We start from the raw sequence: 19,572 nt of genomic DNA on the forward strand, positions 1-19,572 counted from the left end.
CTCTCTGTCTTATGCTTTTCTACATTATCTAACCACTGACGTGCTACATTTAGTCACAATCTGATTCCTTGGGAGAATAGTCCATGACAAAAGGGCATTCTGTACTTTACATCCACTCCCCATCTTGTTATGATCAAAAGTGCAGGGCAAGCTGACAATGCATTTGTGTTTTCTACACCTGAGTAATCATTCATAATATAACATAATGCTTTATTGATTTAGCAGGTAATAATTACATTTGTAGAACTCCTGTTCCAGTATAAATTAAATAAGCCAAAGAAAGAGCTGTAATCTCAAACCGTGAAAGGTTTTAGAACTGGTTTTGGAATTAAAAAAAAGGTGGAAAATTATTAAGTTTCTTTTAAAAGAGAAAACACTGGATGAGGGGCATGTCCTTTACTAACTCCTGTGCAGCTTTCACTTAGGAATTGTAAGTCTCTGGTTTCAATTTCTCTGTGTTTGCCTTTCTGAGTTAAATTAATGTCTGTTTAAAAGACCATCTGTACCATTTAAGGCCCTGATTCAACACAGCAATTAAGCACCTGTTTAGGTCCCAATGAAATAATGGCTTAAGTGCTGTGCTGAACAGGAATGGATTGAAGTACCAGTTTAAAATTAAGCAAGTGTTTAAGTGCTGTGCTGAATTGGGGCCTAAGTCCTATGGGCATTTTCTTGCAGTGATGATTTTCACTCTAAGGCAGAAAGAAAAGGAGTACTTGTGGCACCTTAGAGACTAACAAATTTATTAGAGCATAAGCTTTCGTGAGCTACAGCTCACTTCATCGGATGCATTTGGTGGAAATTTATTAGAGCATAAGCTTTCGTGAGCTACAGCTCACTTCATCGGATGCATTTGGTGGAAAATTTTTCCACCAAATGCATCCGATGAAGTGAGCTGTAGCTCACGAAAGCTTATGCTCTAATAAATTTGTTAGTCTCTAAGGTGCCACAAGTACTCCTTTTCTTTTTTCGAATACAGACTAACACGGCTGCTACTCTGAACTCTAAGGCAGGAGTTCCCTTTTCAAGTGCAGACAACACTGTAACAGAGAGATTGTCTGTTGACCACCTCCCTTCTCATTCATGAAGGAGGATCACTCCCCCGCGCCTGCCTCCCTCCCAGGCCCATGTAATGTATTGTTTCCAGCCATCTTCAAGGACCCAAGCTAGCACCATGTGATCAGCCAGGGCTTAAATTCAGCTGGAGCCCTCCGGAGCAGAGCTCCAGTAAATATTTTCAAACCTGTGGGAGCCTTGGCACCTCCTCAAAGGGCTAAAGCCCTGAGCCCAAGCGCCTCCCTATGGGGCTAATGCCCTGCAGCTGAAGCCTGGAGCCCCAAATTGTGGGGGGAGGTGTGGGGAGCTCTGGGAAATAATCTCTGAGAATTTAAGTCCTGCAGCCAACTATTCCTAGACTACTACTACTATCTAGGTCCTGAATTTCAGAGATGCCAATCACATGCAATTTCCACTGAATTCAGTTAGAGTTATGGGCATTCAGCACCCCTGAAAAAACAGCCTTCTGCTGCTTCAGTCATGGACTGGCCAACATGCCCAGGAATGAAAATGAGGGGATGTAAGGTGCTACCTTAATCACCTGCAAGGTCTACCCAGATCATGGATCCCAGTGCCATTGGGTGGTTACTCCCTCTCCTCTGCACATGGGCAAAGAGTGGGTGGAGGCAGAATTCAGTACCTGTTCTGCCCCTAGAACAGTGTTACTATGCACTGCCTGCTAGTCATAGCTAGTTGCAAGATACCAATGTCTCTCTTAAAGCTGGTGCTGTGCCCGTGCAAGTCACTTTTCAAATTTAAACAGTTTTGTTTATTTTAGGTTTTTACTTCCCCTCTTCTCCCTCCCAAATGATTCTAGCATACATGGTTTGTTGAATTTCAGCATTTTCAGATCAAAGTGAAACAGGAATGCTCACCTGTTCAACCTCTATTTTTCCATCTTTTTAAGGGTTAGTTACAAGATTTTTACAAACTGGGTTTACAAAAAAGAATTTATAGGCCTTTTTCTAGTCTGGAATGTATTTTTTTTAATAGCCTTAAATTTGGACTTTCTGATGGAAACTGACACAACTAGTGTGTATGAATGTGCTGTGATCCTGCAAAAGGAAAAGGGAAGATAAAACAGAAGAATTACAGAGTTCCGTTTGGGTGAATCAGATCCACTTCCAGAGCTGCCCCTCTTGGTCTTCTGTGCTAAGGAGGTTCCAAATCGGAGGGTTTCATACACGGGGTCGACTTTGTTGCCACAAGCTGTAACAGAAGAGGCAAAACAGAGATAAACACATGAAAGAAAGTACCCATCATTATGTCTCCTTCACTTAGAGACTTAACTGTCCATCCCGTCATTCCACTCATTTCTTGCACCCAACCTTTCTATTGACTGACCCTCTCCTAATCATCTCCCATTGCAACTAAAATCACCTAATCTGTGAGAAACTACATGATCTACACCCATTCCCACAGCCTCTCCCTTCTCCCACTTAGGATAAGTCTACACTGCAATTGGGATGGCACGTGTAGGCATATCCATATTAGCTTTGATTGAGCCAGCTTGCTATAAGTAACAGTGTAGGCATGGTGGCATGGGCTAGCTGCTCCAATTCATATCTGGGGTCCCAGGTGGGACTGTATTTGGGCAGCTAGCCTGTGCCACTGCCTGTACCGATGCAATTTCCCTGCTATTTTTAGCAAGCCAGCATGAGCATGCCAATGTGCGCTGCAATTGCACCGTCTATTGCTGTGTAGACATACCCTTAGGCCATCGATCTCACTCGTAGATTCCTTTTCTCTGCTTTCTTGATCCCTCCCACACACACTCTATGACTGGCTCTTACTTCCTTTGCAAGAGAGAGATGGGCCTTATCTCAACATCCAGCAAATTCTGGCCTTTGTTTTGAATGGAAGATATTTATAATATATGTAAAAGGACAAAAGTCATTAGCAATTCATGAATGGAACTGGATCTTTGCATAAGAGCTTAGCTCTACTTTGTGTCTTTGTGGCTATTTAAGGACCTAGCTGAAGCAATCTCGGAACCATTACCAGTTATCTTCACATACTCATGGAGAATGAACTGGTTCCAGATGACTGGAGAAGGGCAAACATGCTAAATACTTTAAAAGGGGGATAAAGAGGACCTGGTGAATTATAGACCAGTCAGCCTAACTTCAATTCTTGGAAAGGTACTAGAACAAATTATTAAATAATCAGTTGGTAAGCATCTAGAGGATAATAGGATGATAAGTAATAGCTAAGATGAATTTGTCAGGAATAAATCATGCAAAACCAACCAAATTTACTTCTTTGACAGGGTTACTGGCCTAGTGAATAAGGGGAAAGCAGTAGACATGATATAACTTAATTTTAGTAAGACTTTTGACACAGTGCCATATGACAGTCTCATGAGCAAACTAGGGAAATGCAGTCTAGATGAATTTACTATAAGGTGGGTGCACAACTTGTTGAAAGCCCATGCTCAAGGAGTCATTATCAGTGGTTCACTGTCAAAGTAACAGGGTGTATCTAGTGGGATCCCATAGAAGTCAGTCCTGGGTCTGGTACTATTTAGTATTTTCATAAATGGGCAATGGAGTGACAACTATGCTTATAAAATTTGCAGACGACATCAAGCTGGGAGGGATTGCAAGTATTTTGGGTGACAGAATGATAATTCAAAAGGACCTTGATAAATTGAAATCAACAAGATAAAAGTCAATAAATACAAATGCAAAGTACTACACTTAGGAAGGAAAAAGTGAATGCACAACTACAAAATCGGCAATAACTGGAGTAATGGATCTGGGTGAGGGTTATAGTGGATCACAAATGGAATATGAACCAACAACGTGATGCATGAGAAAAAGGCAAATATCATTCTTGGATGTATTAAGAGGAGTGTTGTATGTAAGACACGCTATTAAGCGCTGGTGAAGTCTCAGCTGGAGTACTGTGTACAATTCTGGGCATAAAACTTTAAGAAAGATGTGGAAAACTTGGAGAGAATTCAGAGAAGAGTGATAAAAGGTTTAGAAAACCTGACCTAAGAGGAAAGCTTAAGAAATTGGGCATGTTTAGTTTTGAGAAAAGAAGACTGAGTGGGGACCTGATAACAGTCTTCAAATATATTAAGGGCTGTTATAAAGAGGTCTGTGATCAATTGTTCTTCATGTCCCCTGAAGGTAGGACAAGAAGTAATGGGATTATTCTGCAACTAGGGAGATTTAGGTTAGATATAGGAAAAATCGCCTAACTGTAAGCACTGAAGCACTTTACTATGGGAGGTTGTGGAATCCCCATCACTGGAGGTTTTTGAGAATAGGTTGGACAAACACCTGCAAGGGATGGTCTAGTTATGCTTGGTCCCACTTCAGAGCAAAAGTTTCAGTTGAGTAAAGAGAAAAATGATGCAAGCTAATGAATACAGGACTCCAATCCTACATTTAGAACCACAGGAGAGGACCCTTGTCCCCAAGCAGAGCCCCAGTTAAGTCAGTATGGTCTGTCCACACAGTTCTCAACGTAGGATCAGGGTCTTACATTCACCTAGCACTATTCATCCCAAAGCACATTCAAGAACTGTGGACCTGATTTTCTATTATTAGAAATTTTAAAATCAAGACTGGATGGTTTTCTAAAAGGTATGGTCTAGTTCAAAGAAGAATTATATGGGGAAGTTCTGTGGCCTGTGTTATACAGGAGGTCAGACTAGTTGGTCACAGTGGTTCCTTCTGGCCTTGGTATCTCTGAATGTACGCTCTCACTTACACTGGTGTAAGCCAAGGTAAGTCAGCCAAAGTCTATAAATTTACAGCAGTGTGTCTGAGACCAGATTCAGGCTCTATATAACACATAGCATCACACATATGCAGCCTCCTCTGGGGTGGAAGGTGGTAACCAGCTAACCTACATAGTGGGGAGGTGAAAGATACTGGGATCTTTAATGTCACAGAGAGCAATACAAACCTTGTTTTTACAGAAGAACTGCTCATAATATTTTGAACAAAAACAATTCTCATATTAAAAGGGTCTTTTTTTGAAAATGGAAATTTACACACAGCCATTTAATTTTAAAAAAATGTTTTGATGGAAACTACAGGCAAAAATATTAGCCCATTGGTTGCTCTCAGACACATTCTTTCATGTTATTTATTTTCTTGGTTTTCAGTTTTTGCACTGTCAGTTTTGAATGGTCACCCTTTAATCACATGGAGGATGTTTTTCAAAATTGAATTTTTTTTTTTTGGTTCAAAATTTTCATTTTCAGAATCGGGTGTAACAGAGAGCAAAATCTGGCCCAAGTATCTGAAGAAATAATAACTAAATCAGTAAAAATCAAACAAGAAAAGAAAGGAAGGTGAATAAGAGAGAATGGAAGCATAATTCATTCAAGATCCTGATTAGATCAGCATTGAGCATAGTTCACTGTTATTTAACATACAACTCTTGTGGTGTTTCTTCCCAAATCAGGCCTGGCTAGCAGCAATGCACAGGCTCCTCCCACTTTGAGCACAGGCATTGGTTTGGTGAACATGATGACAGTGAGCATTTTATGTGTATTGTGCCTTTGAATCATGTAATATTGAAAATAAAAATAAATACATTTCTTTCAGTTACAGTTTTGAAGGACTATTTTTCTGAGATACTGGAAGAACACCTGGCCCCCGACTGGCAAAGGAGTTGAAGGACTGCTGAGAACAAACATAACTTCTGAGAGCATAGTGCAGCCCAAAAGAGAGTGAAAGATAAAGCAGTTAAAACTCACCAATAGGCATCACTTCTTTGATGCAGCCAAACTGTTCATGAATGAGTAGTGGGGAACTGTAGTAACGCCGAAACCCCTTTGGCTAGAGAAAGGAAACGTGACGTGTGTCACTGACATGACTGATGTAGCATCACGGAGCATCAGAAATAATCTCAGCTGTTCTGCTAGTGGCATCACCCTTATTTCTTACTAAAATAAGTCTTGAGATCAGGAACAGACTCTCTGTTACAGACCAGCAATTTACCTCCTTCACTGCAGGGTGCCGAGAATAGGGGTTTATTTTTTTGCCTACTGGAAACATCTCATTTCTGTTTCTTAATATTATCTGGAATAATGACCTTCATTTTCAAACTCTATTTTACCTTCAACCTTACACAAATTTAGCATTAATAAGTTTAAATTAATTACAGCAGAAATGCTGGATCATAAAACAGAGGTTTTGCAATATTTTATGCTAAGGAATATTCTATTGCCACAGTATTTAAAGTTTTGGGAATTGCTGATTTTCTTGTGGCTCTCAGTTTGGGTCTTTATCCCATATTGGTGTGACCCACTTTGGAGCCTTGGCAGGTAGAGACACATACTCATAAATATTGGCTTTAAGGGTGAGTCATCTTTCCTTATACAAAGACAGAGCGAATGGGCTTTGCTCAGCAATTCTTTCCAGGAATCATCCCTACAGGATGCAATGATGCTCCATAGCCTGTACTACAGCCCATTGGTTGCAGTAGCCTTCAGGGTGGCTCAATCCTTCCTCTCCCATGTGAGAGTATTTGGTCAGTGAATGTATATAGTGATGGATCTATTAGCAATGCCCCCATCCTGCCCTGCCCTAATGTCAAATCCCTCTGCTGCCATGTACAGAGCCTATTAGAGCACAGTCTGCAATGCACAAAGGAGATAGTCTACCCATGCCTGACCACTCCCTGTGGGTCCTATGCACTTACAGGTCGAAGGAGCAGGATTTGGGCCTACGTAGCAAAAGATTTCAAACAAAATAATCACATAGCCCTCAGATGTTCTTTCTAGGGAGATACGGTATAATAACCAGAGCCATGCCTCTTTTTTAGCGCAGTTCATAATGAATGAAGTACTTTGTTAACTCAGTATTTACTATATCTTGAGATAAGACATTCTCAGCCTCAGGCTCAGGAATTCACTAGCCTATAACGTGGCTGTTACCATGTACATAGTTTTGATTAGTTATAGCTCATAGCTAATCAATGCTACCTGCATTTGACTACCTTGTGTTTCCGCACTAATCTATGCTACATACAGGCTCACGTCACAACAAGAAGTGTAGAAGCTTCACAATTGGGTGACTTCATTTAACAGTGGCATTTCCAAATTGCCAGTAAAGAAATGTTTAGGGAGGATGTGTATACCTACAATATCCAGATGGGTAAAGTTGCAGGGACTTAATCCTGCTGCTATTAGGCTTCCATATAAAGACACAAATGGTGAAGGAATGATGGGGTTGACAGTTGTGATGCCTGTGGGGAACTGATGCTAGTGATTTACAGCCTTACTTTCCTAACTACAGGCGAATTCTGAGTGCCCGTAGGCCCATAAAACTCCTGACTTAAACTGAGTTGTGCCTGCTTCTGACAGTTCTGAATTTGGCCTTTTTTCTTTTGCTCCTGTATAAAAACTAAAGCACCACCAACACAGCTTTAGCTGGCAATGTGTATAATGACACACTCCCCTCTCCTGAAATCGGAAACAATTAATATGAACTAAATATTCAGCTTACACCAGACCAGCAATTAAATTCTTTAGTACTCATCTAACCTTAAGACTCAGATTTCTGCATTAGAAAGTCCCAGGCTGTGACTACAATACCGCTTAAAACACATTCTGTTTTACCTCATGTATAACTTGTATATTAATAGAAACTACTGTACAAACACAGGGAGAGCGCAGGCCCTGCAAGACTATGGGTGGATTTCTTAGCTCCTTTCAAATCAATGACAAAACTATGATTGACTTCAGAAGGGTCCGGGCTTCAACCTATTTGTTCCTAACTTGTGTCTGGTGTAAAGCTTTGATTTCCCTCTTTAGCCTTCAAAAATAATGTGTGTGAAATATTTGCAACAAAACTCAAAATGTCAGAAATGCAAGCATTTGCTCATTGAGTTGCAAATTCATAATTGGTCCAATTTTCACGGTATAATGGGCCTTCTTGTTTTCACTAAGAAAGCATGAAACACAGGAACATAAGAACATTGTAACTGCCAGACTGGATCAGACCCAGGATCCAACTAGTCCAGTATTCTCTGTCTCCAACAGTGGCCTGTCGAAGATGCTTCGGAGGAAGGGGCAAGATCCCTGCATGGGCTTATGTGGGGTAATCCGCCCTCACTTAGTAGGTCTTATCCTGATCTCTAATAGTCAGTGTTTATCTTAAGCTCTGAAGCATGATATTTACTATCCCTGTAAAGTGTTTTTTGGTTTTTGCAGCTAAGTTATTGTTTTCACAAAATTTTGAGGGCAGAAACCAGTCAAATGAAATTTACAGGATATTTATCAACAGATTTCCAACTACTTAAACCAGCCCTAATTTTAACAGTTTTATTAATTCTTTGCAGAGATCCATACTATATAGCATATTCAATTAAAAATAACTAATATTTAGATTAATTTGACCCATGTGTAACCATATACCCACATCCCTGCAACAGTACAGAAACTGTACGTGTTTTCTCAGCTCTCGAGTCATAATTGCCATAGTTTAAATGAAAGGAACTTGATTCCAGATTAGCCAATGGGCTACATTCAGGAGGTAATTGCTAACAGGGCAGTGTTTAGAGAGCTAATGGATCAAATGGGAGCTGTGTAGCATTCTGTTCAATTTGTACCAAACAGCTTGCTTACCAGTTTGCCCATGCAACGCTGTTGTCCAATACTGTCTGTGCACTTGTGGTGGATGCTCATCTTACAAGCCTTGCAGCGCAGTCCATGTTTAGCATTTGTCCCTGTCAAATGCAGAGAGATAATTTAGTTAAACAAAATCAATACTTTCCATGCATTTAACAAGTGACCTAAATGCATCACAGAGAAGGTCAGTTTCAGTTTTGTAGGTATTGGTAATAGCTGTTTTCCCCCATCCTTATTTGTGTACACACTCCCTTTGGCTTTTCTAGGTTTCTCCTGTTTAGGATAGTCTCTCCCAGGCTTCTTCCTGTTTTCCAGGATAATACTGACCTTGGCTATGAACTGGATTATTCTTTGGTTTACCATGATTCCTGTCCATGACCTCATAACCCCATAAATGCTATCACACTGGCCAAATCCAGGAACCTAGTGCCCAGACCTAAGAGCAGAGAGGGACTCTAAGCCCCAGCCTCTGAGAGCCGCTCCACAGAGGCTGCTTTAGTCTAGTGGCTGAAGTTAGGTTTTGTGTCCCAAATGTGCCTCCAAAGAAGTGATGGGTAGTTGTTTGAAGATCCACGAAAGGCTGGATCCTATGGCGTATCCTAGTCAGATTCCAGGGCACCCAGCCAGGCCCCCACTTGCCTCTGCCTGCTGTAGAAAGAAGCTACCTCCCTGGGTTTTCATGCAGTTGCTGGGTACATTTGTTGTCACTAGTCTCCTGAGGCATTTTTCTCTCCATGTGTTTTCTGAGGTGCAAGACTCCCCAAGGGGATGGGGAGACGATGAGGCCATGGCTCCGGCCCTTCTGTGCACTAGGACAACAGTGCTTTTGTACATACCGAGGCGAGTATGCAGCACCACTAAAGGAGCAGAGCAGCAGGTGCACTTTACTTGCATGCAGGGGAACTCCAGGGGGGAAATTTTGCCTTCCTGGCACAATACTGGGTTCAGCTCTGCACGGCCTGCAACATGGAGAAGCACCTAATGACACAAGTGAGCCCACTGACTGCAGGGCAGGAAACATCCCTCTTGTTTATATATTCACTCACATCCATAAACTGTACTTAAGAATTTAACGTGAATCAACAGTTTAATTTTTAGGAAAGTATAGAAGAGCTGCAAAAATTTGCTCTGGGCTGAAACTTTGCTTTTCTGGGCCCATGCAGATAATTTTTGTTTTAATGGAATGAATACAATGAACTCCTGCTCATTGTTATCTACTCTGATACACAGACTGTTGTGTGCAAGAGGTGGATTCATTTGCAGGCTCAGCACAGCAGAAAAGCTCTGAGATCTTCACATAGTGCGGAGATATTAGAGCCTAATGGAGGGAAAGAATTGCATAAAGCCGTAACAGAGAAAAACGATCGCTATTTGGATTGAATTTTCAAAAAGACATAAAGGGAACAGAGTTGCTAACTTACAAGTCAATGGAAGTTGGTTACCTAACTCCCTTAGGTGCATTTGAAATGCCCACTCCCTAAATGGAACAAATTCACATGAGGGCACATTTCTACCAGGGAAGCATAGGTCCAGAAACAACAGGGTTATTTAGAAGGCATTTGTATAAGCTAGCAGATTCCTGTGCTTTGAAAAAAGTAAAGAGGACTGAACATATTAAAGATAAATTTGTCATAGGCATCTTAGATAGGCAACTTTTCCATAAACAGCAGTTAAGTCTTTAACCTCGCACTTATAAGAGCAGTGAGATGAGCTATGGGACAGTATGATCAGGCTGATAAAGATTAAAATCCACGATCACCAAGCCTTTCATTATGATCGGCTGAGCTTAGTACGGTTATTTGGTGGGTTAGAAAACATTTCTGCTTTTGAAAGTATGCATGTGGAGATTGGTTATTTGGCTAGTTAAACTGGCATACAAGCTGCTGTAATAAAACTTGAGTGATCGTGATTTCTATTGGCCAGACGACTTAACCCAATGAGGTACTGCTGCTGAAGGAAGTATGCTGGAAAGGATGTCATTAAGTAGATGACAAAATATTAGCCTCCCCAGATGTTACTTTCAGGGTCAGTCCTTTCTGAAGTGTCAGGTGTCAACATGATGATGCTTGATATCAGATATAACCACAGGTAGGACTGGGAATTTTATGGAGCGTGCAAGCGATCAAATGGGCTAGCCATTTCAATACTGGTCACGTCTCAATGTTATGGACCAAATTCTTCCCTGGATCACATACTGTATCTCCACTGGAGTTGAATAAGGCTGAAGTGAATAGGGCTGCACAGGGCGTGGGTCAGGATAGAATTAGGTCCAACGTAATGTCTGACAGGGAGGGTATTTTCTGGCATTTGAAGACTGACTAGAGAAGCTGAGGGCTGCAGTTAAACTGCTAGGTAATGCCCAATCCTGAGAGTTATTTTTATTAAAATCATATAGGAAAAAATCCTTTTTCCCGTGCAGTTCTTTTTTTGAGTACTGTTTGCGTGACTATGGATTTTTTTTTAATTTACACATTGGGCCAATTTCAATCACACATGTACAAACCAGTGTTGACTTCCAGCTTGTTTTACTGAGAACAGAATGTCAACTCGCCTTTTTGAGAAGTGAATGACTGGTGCAATCAATACAAAAACAGGACTTTGTCCTCACTATTCTATTAGATTGGGTGGAATAAAAATATGAAAATGACAAGCTATTGCATTTGCAAGGAATAACTACCATGCATATTTGATACAGTCTACAATGGGTCTGATTTTCCTTTCACTTACATTGGTATAAAACCAGAATCTCTCTACTTATGCCTGATTTTCACTAACGTGACAGGAGAATCAGCCCCCGTGTCTTTATTTTTCATTAGAGTTGCCCTGCTAGTCCAGTCATTTTAATATTAATGTTTATTTGAATGTTGGTATTTTAAATGTTTTTCTGATAAAAACCTCTTAATAAAATATGTGATCTTAGACATCTATTGCTCTTATATATAATTATACACCTAAAAGATGTGCTAAATACATGCACTGTATCTACATACACTCTTTTCCAAACCAGAAGCATTTTCTCTTCTGGAACACACATCTGTGAGCATTGCCTGCAATCAACTCAACAGAACAAAATTATAGAAGGGCAAGCACTTTATATTTTTATTTAGTGATTTTATTTATTAGTGAGCGTCATTTGTCACTGATAGGTACGCAGGTAACAACTTGAAAGAGAGGAAAGTTATTTCAGGTGCACATTGGCATATAAAGAGAATCTGTAAATTAAAATGGAATTTCTTGTAGCCACTCAAAACTTCAGTTCCTATTTTCTGTCTTTTCTAACTGCACAATTTATTATGTGAACTAAGCAACCCGGGAACAATTTTGCATGTGTCTATCAGGCTTCCTTTGTGCAATAGCCAATGGATTTAGGAAAGAAGAGTTTACTTTGTGTCTAAACGACATTTCATTGCTATAGCTCAGTCTTTGAAAATGGAATTGCTGTATCATACATTTGACCCAGAATAAAGCCTTCTGCTCTGGTTTCTCATCGGTCATGTTCCAAATCCAATTTGGTCTTGAAACTGTGGCCAAAATATTCACACTTGTATATCCAAAATTAAGTCCATATTTAGACACCCAAATAAGTTGCCTTTCGAAAGCACTGAACAATCAGTTTCCAGTTAACTCAACAGAATCACATTACATTTTATAAAGGTGTAAATGAGAGCGGAATTTGGCTCTTTTGGTCAAATTTTACTCTCATGCTTGTGCAATCCCATTGACTTCGGTGTTACAGAGTGTAAGCGGCAGGGCAAATTTTGGAACATTGTTTGGTAGACTGCAATGTAAAAGAAAAAGGTTATGGACCAAATTTCGATGTCAGCTACACTACATACATTTGGAGTAGCTCCATTCATTTCAGTGGAGTTACTCTGAATTTACACTTGTGTACCCACTGTGACGGGGCAAGGCCAGATGGCTATAGAAAAGTAGTGGGAGACAGATATATTAATTAGCTCCAGACTAAACACATCCCTGGTATCAGGTTAAGTGAAATGGAAGCTGCTCCAGGTCAGTTAAGACATCTGGGGCCAATTAAGAACTTTCCAGAAGGCAGGGAGAAGGCTATGTTGATTGGGACACCTGAAGCCAATCAGGGGCTGGCTGAAACTAGTTAAAAGCCTCCCAGTCAGTCAGGTGGGTGTGCATGTCAGGAGCTGTGGGAGGAAGTTGTGCTGTTGGAGAGGCTGAGTAGTACACAGCTTATCAGGTACAAGGAAGGAGGCCCTGAGGTAAAGGTGAAGTGGAGCTTGAGGAAGTGAGGGCTGCTGTGGGGGAAGTAGCCCAGGGAATTGTACAAGTCATGTTTCTAAAAGGTCAGCTACCATAGCTGATACTACTAGGGTCCCTGGGCTGGAGCCCAGAGTAGAGGGTGGGCCCAGACTATCCCCCCTTCCCCCTTTGCCCCCTGATTAATCACTGAGACTGGGAGACAACAGAGACTGTGCAAGGAAGGATAACTTCTCCTCAACTCCCTCGCTGGCTTATGATGAAAATGGCTCAGTAGACTGTGACTCGTGTTTCTAGAGAAAGAAGGGTTACAGGGAGGGTCACAGTGAGCCTCTGAGGCTAGCAAAATCCGCCAGGAAACGCGGGACCCATGGAGGCAAAGACAGAGCTTTGTCACACCACAATATGTCTAAAGAAATGTCATTGGGTATAAATGGTGCGTTTCAATGTTAATTGTAGCAAATAGCATCTGCCTATCTAAATCCCCCCAGACATCAAGAGGAGACTATGGATCTATCTCAGCAGAAACCTCTTTACTTCTAGTGCTAGAAGGCAGCTAATGACAGTATGACTGGAAAACAGTGTACAAGAAAGTGTTTGTACATTTGAAGCAGTCTCTGCACTGAGGACTGTGCTTTGTACATTTTAACTCTGCTGAGCCAATGGAAAGATGATGATGATGATGTAGAACCAACTCTTAAGGAAAGATAAAGGATGCGTACACCAGTTTCCTTTGGAGGTTTTCCTAAAATCTTCTGGGAGGCTGCAGTAAACAAATTACTAACGACAACCTGTTTGGTTCCTGGAGATGCTTTTTCCCTGCAATGACTTGCTTCTCTTGGCAAGGCTCTTGTGTTTGACAAGAGAAGAATCAGGCTCATTGTGGGCAGGCTCTGGGCAAGCATTTCCATATGGCTGTGTCATTGTACACCTCACACCTGAACACCAATATCTGTGTGAATTCAATTCTGGGTCCTTCCAGAATGGCGACTGCTAAGGGTATCCGACAATACCAGATTCAGATGTACTTTTATGATGTGGCCTAGCTCACATTCTGCTACAATATGACCTAAGTCAGATGCTGTACCCAGATTTTCTGATGTGAGAGGCTCGTGTGCAACCTTTTGACCACATTACTCTTTTTTTGTCTTTAGGACTCTTTTGGAGCATAATTTTCTTTTTATCCTGACAAGATTATATTTTTCAGATTTCCTGGGCACAATTTGCACCAGCAAAACTGGCATGCACATTTTCATATTGCAGTTCAATTGCAGATGCAAATCAGCCAAGTAGAGGGGCATGTGCTCTGATTTGTAATTTAATTTGCAGGTTGAAAACTGCAACTTCAAATTTGGTGGCCATAATCCACACACACAGAAAGGGAGAGGCTGCTCTCTTCCTTTTAAAGAAAATTACCCCCTGTGATGCTTTCTCGGGGTGCCCAAAACATTAAGTCACTGTGTAATCCCCCTGCCTCAGCAAGTGAGAGATTTGCCGGTGCTAAACTGAGTGACAGGGAGCTGTCACCCCTCTGGCAGATCTCCCAGACAAACTTCTCTGGACAGAATTGGTTACAAATAAAACAAAAGTATGACCCGCTTCTAACAAATGAAACATAAATCTTTAGCAACCTACAATTGTTTGGCTAAAGCAGTTCTGTAGAGCTTACTGATTTTCAGTCAAATTAGGAACCAGATTTTCATGATTCCCCCATGCCCTACCGGGGTCTCCTCAGCAAGTGAAAAACAAAATGTCTTTTCACTTTGCATTATATTTCCACAAAACTCATTGTTTTCATTCCAGAGACAAGACAATCCCTGTGGCCTTTGGTCTCCTATGCGGATTTCAACCTGTTTGACTTAACACGCAATGAGAGCTTCCTTTGTGTTGGCATATGGGCTTACTTTGCATGCAAGATTTAGGAAGATCAACATTCCTATGTCTGGGAAAAACTTGTTGATCAACACTGCCTGGTTATGTGGTTTAAACATATTCTTAGTACGTATTTACAACTTCTTGCATGACACCCCTACATATATCCCGCAATGCTTATGAGGACCAGTGTGATATAAGCTTATATTTGATACCTTACTTCACATTCTTTATAGATGAGATCACTGGTCCCTTCTAGTTCAGCCTCCTGCAGTGCCTAACCTGGTGCTTCAAAGAAAGATAAATTGCACTCCTACCCCATGATGTTCCTGTCCAATTGTACAATGCTGTATTTGGAGGAAAGCAGTTCTCCTTATCCCCCATGCGGGCTGTTTTATGTCCTTCATTCATTTTGTATACACTCTTAGAACCATTCTTATGACTCAGTGTCTTACTGCATATGGCTCGTGCGTCAGAAATGACTCAGGTTCATGATTCCATCCTTTGAAGAATGAGCAAGGTTCGTCCTCAGCCCTGGGAAAACTTAAGCACGCCCCCCCCCCCGACAGAGCTTTAGTGAGCTGATTAGTTCACAGTGAGAGTGATTGCAAGAAATGCTCAGCATGCCAATTTCTGCCTTTAGTTACACCCCTGCAGCTTCAGTGAAATCACTGGTGCCCAGTTTATAGTTAAACTCTTCCCCCCCACTTCCTGTTCTGCATAAACAGACTACAGACTCTAGCAGACAACTAACGCATCACTTAGGGTCAGGTTCTCTCTTACTTTCGTACAGGAGCACAGGGTCTCTTCTCTCTTCATACACTTCCAGGCACTCAACTCACCCCAAAGGGGGTGCAAACTAGGTGGAGCCATGGTGCCTCTCTACCAAGCTGGCTCAGCTTGCCAGGGGAAATCAGATTGTGCCATCCTATTCCTAAAGGGATTGTCCCCAGAATGGCACAATTTGACCCTACAATGGGTACACAGGTTAAAGGAATTGCAATCAAATCTAAGTTTTATCTCTTCCTTACTATGTTGACAGGTTTCAGAGTAGCAGCCGTGTTCGTCTGTATTCGCAAAAAGAAAAGGAGTACTTGTCGCACCTTAGAGACTAACAAATTTATTAGAGCATAAGCTTTCCTCCGATGAAGTGAGCTGTAGCTCACGAAAGCTTATGCTCTAATAAATTTGTTAGTCTCTAAGGTGCCACAAGTACTCCTTTTCTTTTTACTATGTTGACTAATTGAAGGTTAGAGGGATATTTTCACCTGTCTCCCACAGCTCACGTGGATGTGTTTGGAACACCTGTTTGAAATGAAAGACTCCATCTGAGTGCTTGTTCCCATTAGAATGAACTTTCTGAAAAGAAAGGGAAGAGGAGAATATTATCTTTCTACATTCATATCTGAAATGGCCACCTTGTGGCCTAGAAGATGCTGCTCCCAACAAAAGTGGAGAAGGCCTACATGTGAGTCTGGCCATCTCTCTGTTGGCTTCCTTCTGTCCCTGACCTCAAAATAGCTGACAGTCTGATTGCAGCCTACTATTCATCCCCATCAGGAGATGTTCCACTAAACCAGACTTAAAGCACAGCTGGAAGTAATCACTGTAAAGTGCTAAATAAAATATTCTTACCAGTCAGGATCATGACAGTAACTTCCATTTAGAAATGATCAGCAATGTAGTAACTACTGCCCTTACAATTAGATGTCAAATACTTCAAGCAACTTCAAATACAGACATATTGATCTGATTTTCTAGAGACAGCAATAATACAACTAACCATCTTGTTGGCCTATTTACTATTACATTACAAAAGATACTTTAAAATAATGTTATTAAGGTTGCAAAGTAAAGCACATGAAATTTAGGAAATGCCAGATTTAAGGTTGTCTGTGCAGCCTTAATTCAGCCTCCTATTACATATGCATTATGATACAGTCTTTAATTAAATGATCACATATCACTTTTTCCACATTAAGTGTATAGGATGAACAGTGCTTACTGAATAGATAGCTCTTCAATACTTCTTTTCATCTTCATTAATCAATATGTGGTCCCACACATTATATATTGCACATTATCCAAAACTTACTCTTCAGATAGGCTTATTAATTTCTTCCTGGGCTTTCCTCCAGTGCACTCATCATGTTATCTTAGTATTTTACAAATATTAGTGAATTTCAAAACACCCCTTTGTGGTAAAGTAGTATTATTCCTATGACACACATGGAGAACTGAGGCAGATTACAGCCAAAATGTCAGAAAAGTCAACTAATTTCAGGGGCCCAATTTGAGAATACTAGGGCCTGATTTTTCAGAGGGGTCCAACCAAGAAGTCTCCATGCACTACAAAACCTGGATTCATTCCCAGAGCACTGCTCCATGGCTCTTGCTTTCCCCAGCTCCTAGCCACCCCTCTCCCTCCCACCCATTCTTGTTCCTATCTCCCCATTTTCTGCCCCCTTTGTCCCTACCCAGTCCCCGCTGCAAGCATTTTCTCCTAACTCTCCTTCCCCACTTGAGTTCCTACCCCTGTCCTCCATCTCTTCTCCTTGTTTCTGATCCCTTTGCATTCTAGTCAGGTGGATTCCTTCTCCTTGCTGTCTGGGTGCCAGCAGGGGGATCACAAGAGAGAGAGTCTTCTTGTACTCAGTTCCTGTGCCAGGCACCACACAGGCTGGGGAGAAAGTCCTTCTCCTTCTCTCATATCTTGCTTCTCTGGGATGGAGCATGCTCAGTGCAAATGGAATCTTCAGAGAATTTAGCTACCAAATTACAACAAGTGTCTAAATGAGCATGTGCAAACTGAGATTTTTTTTTTTAGAGGCTTTTAACTTGGCCAGATTTGGGTGAATTTTCATGTAGATGGCAAAAAGCACATCCCTGACATCAGGCTGAGCCCTATGCCACATTTCGAGCTCCAAAGTATGAGGCATTAGATCTTCTCATTAAAATGGTTGTAATTTTTTTTAACATGGGCAAAATGACATGCTTTCCCTTTAATACCATTCTTTTGAAACAGCAGAACCCTTTTAGTTGAAACTTCCCCAAAATACTCAGCCTGAGGCAGACACCTGGCATGGGAAATGTCAGCCTGAACAATTTAAGTTTGGAAAAGTTATAAGCAACTGGAAACAGGCAACTGCTAGGCAGCCTTCACTACCTGTAACATATCTGTCAGTTCAGAAAGTGGTTGAAAAGATACCTGGTTTTAATGTCCCTTAATTATGATAACACAGACACATAGACAAGCATATGGTATCTCTCTCACTCATGCACACCCCCCCCCCCCCCCGAGGGAGAATAGACATTTCACATCTGTTAACAGGAAGGCCATGCTGTCTCACAATGTATGAAATACTGCATCCCTGCAATGTCATTTTCCTGAGGGGAATGAAAGAAACAATCATAGACTGTTGTATGCCATGTGACTGTTCTGATGAAAACAACAGATGGAATTCCATGTCAGAGTTCCAAGTAGTTTTTAATGCATGGTTTCTTGTCTTACAGTCACTATCCTCAAACTCCAGCAACTGCATCTACAAGCATGGGACTGGAAGGATGTAGTTAATAATTTCTTTTAAGAAGCAGGTAAAGTTTATAATGCCTTGGTAGAAGTACTCCAGAGCTGGAATTTTTAGCACCCATGACAGAAGCCAGAACTGAATTGAAAAGAGCACAGCTCCTGTTTAAATACCTGAGTAGGTGGCCAGATCTTCACAAGAGCTCAGCAGATTGGGTGCTGAGACCAGATTCATAGATACTAAGGTCAGAAGGGACCATTCTGATCATCTAGTCGGACCTCCTGCACAGCGCAGGCCACAGAATCTCACCCACCCACTCCTACAAAAAACCTCACCTATGTCTGAGCTATTGAAGTCCTCAAATCATGGTTTAAAGACTTCAAGGAGGACAGAATCCTCCCTCAAGTGACCCGTGCCCCATGCTACAGAGGAAGGCGAAAAACCTCCAGGGCCTCTTCCAATCTGCCCTGGAGGAAAACTACTTCCCGACCCCAAATATGGCGATCAGCTAAACCCTGAGCATATGGGCAAGATTCACCAGCCAGATACTACAGAAAATTCTTTCCTGGGTAACTCAGATCCTATCCATCTAATGTCCCATCTCAGGGGATTAGGCCTATTTACCCTGAATATTTAAAGATCAATTAATTACCAAAATCACATTATCCCATCATACCATCCCCTCCATAAACTTATCGAGTAGAATCTTAAAGCCAGATAGATCTTTTGCCCCCACTGCTTCCCTTGGAAGGCTATTCCAAAACTTCACTCCTCTGATGGTTAGAAACCTTCATCTAATTTCAAGTCTAAACTTCCTGATGGCCAGTTTATACCCATTTGTTCTTGTGTCCACATTGGTACTGAGTTTAAATAATTCCTCTCCCTCTCCAGATCTTCAGATGTATTTAGATGCTTAACTCCCATTGATTCTATGAGATTTAGAAGCCTTAAGATCTTTAAGGGCCTGGGCTTGCGTCATTTTGAAAATCTGGCCATGGTGTTACAACTAGAGATGCTGCAGCATTTATTTTAACCCTTATTTAGAGAACTAGATGGGAAGAGAACATCTAACCACAGCTGCGTATCAAGGTTGGGAGAAGAGGTGATATTTGATTAAACCTAGATCTCTGGCCCGGGCCTCTCTCTCAGTCTCTCCTATATGCAACATATGGACAAACACTGTGCTGCAGGGAAATAATCTGCACCCAAGAGGATGAAAATACATGTCATCAAACAATCCCATCCCGCCGTCATTTGCTCAGTCAGTAAACTCATGAACAGAGCTATCCA

The 19,572-nt window shown here is 41.4% G+C and overlaps 1 protein-coding gene across 1 annotated transcript in view; it reads right to left on the minus strand.

Moving 5' to 3' along the window:
* Positions 1 to 19,572, minus strand: part of STAC (SH3 and cysteine rich domain) — a 118,378-nt gene that overhangs the window by 39,079 nt on the left and 59,727 nt on the right. Inside the window, exons 3-5 of the mRNA XM_038390974.2 lie at positions 8,651 to 8,751; positions 5,777 to 5,858; positions 2,150 to 2,265 (exon numbers count right to left, since the gene is read on the minus strand). Coding sequence (XP_038246902.1) covers positions 2,150 to 2,265; positions 5,777 to 5,858; positions 8,651 to 8,751 — 299 coding nt within the window. The remainder of the gene's footprint in view (positions 1 to 2,149; positions 2,266 to 5,776; positions 5,859 to 8,650; positions 8,752 to 19,572) is intronic.

This window comes from Dermochelys coriacea, chromosome 2, assembly GCF_009764565.3.
Source record: "Dermochelys coriacea isolate rDerCor1 chromosome 2, rDerCor1.pri.v4, whole genome shotgun sequence".
Classification (NCBI taxonomy): domain Eukaryota; kingdom Metazoa; phylum Chordata; order Testudines; family Dermochelyidae; genus Dermochelys; species Dermochelys coriacea.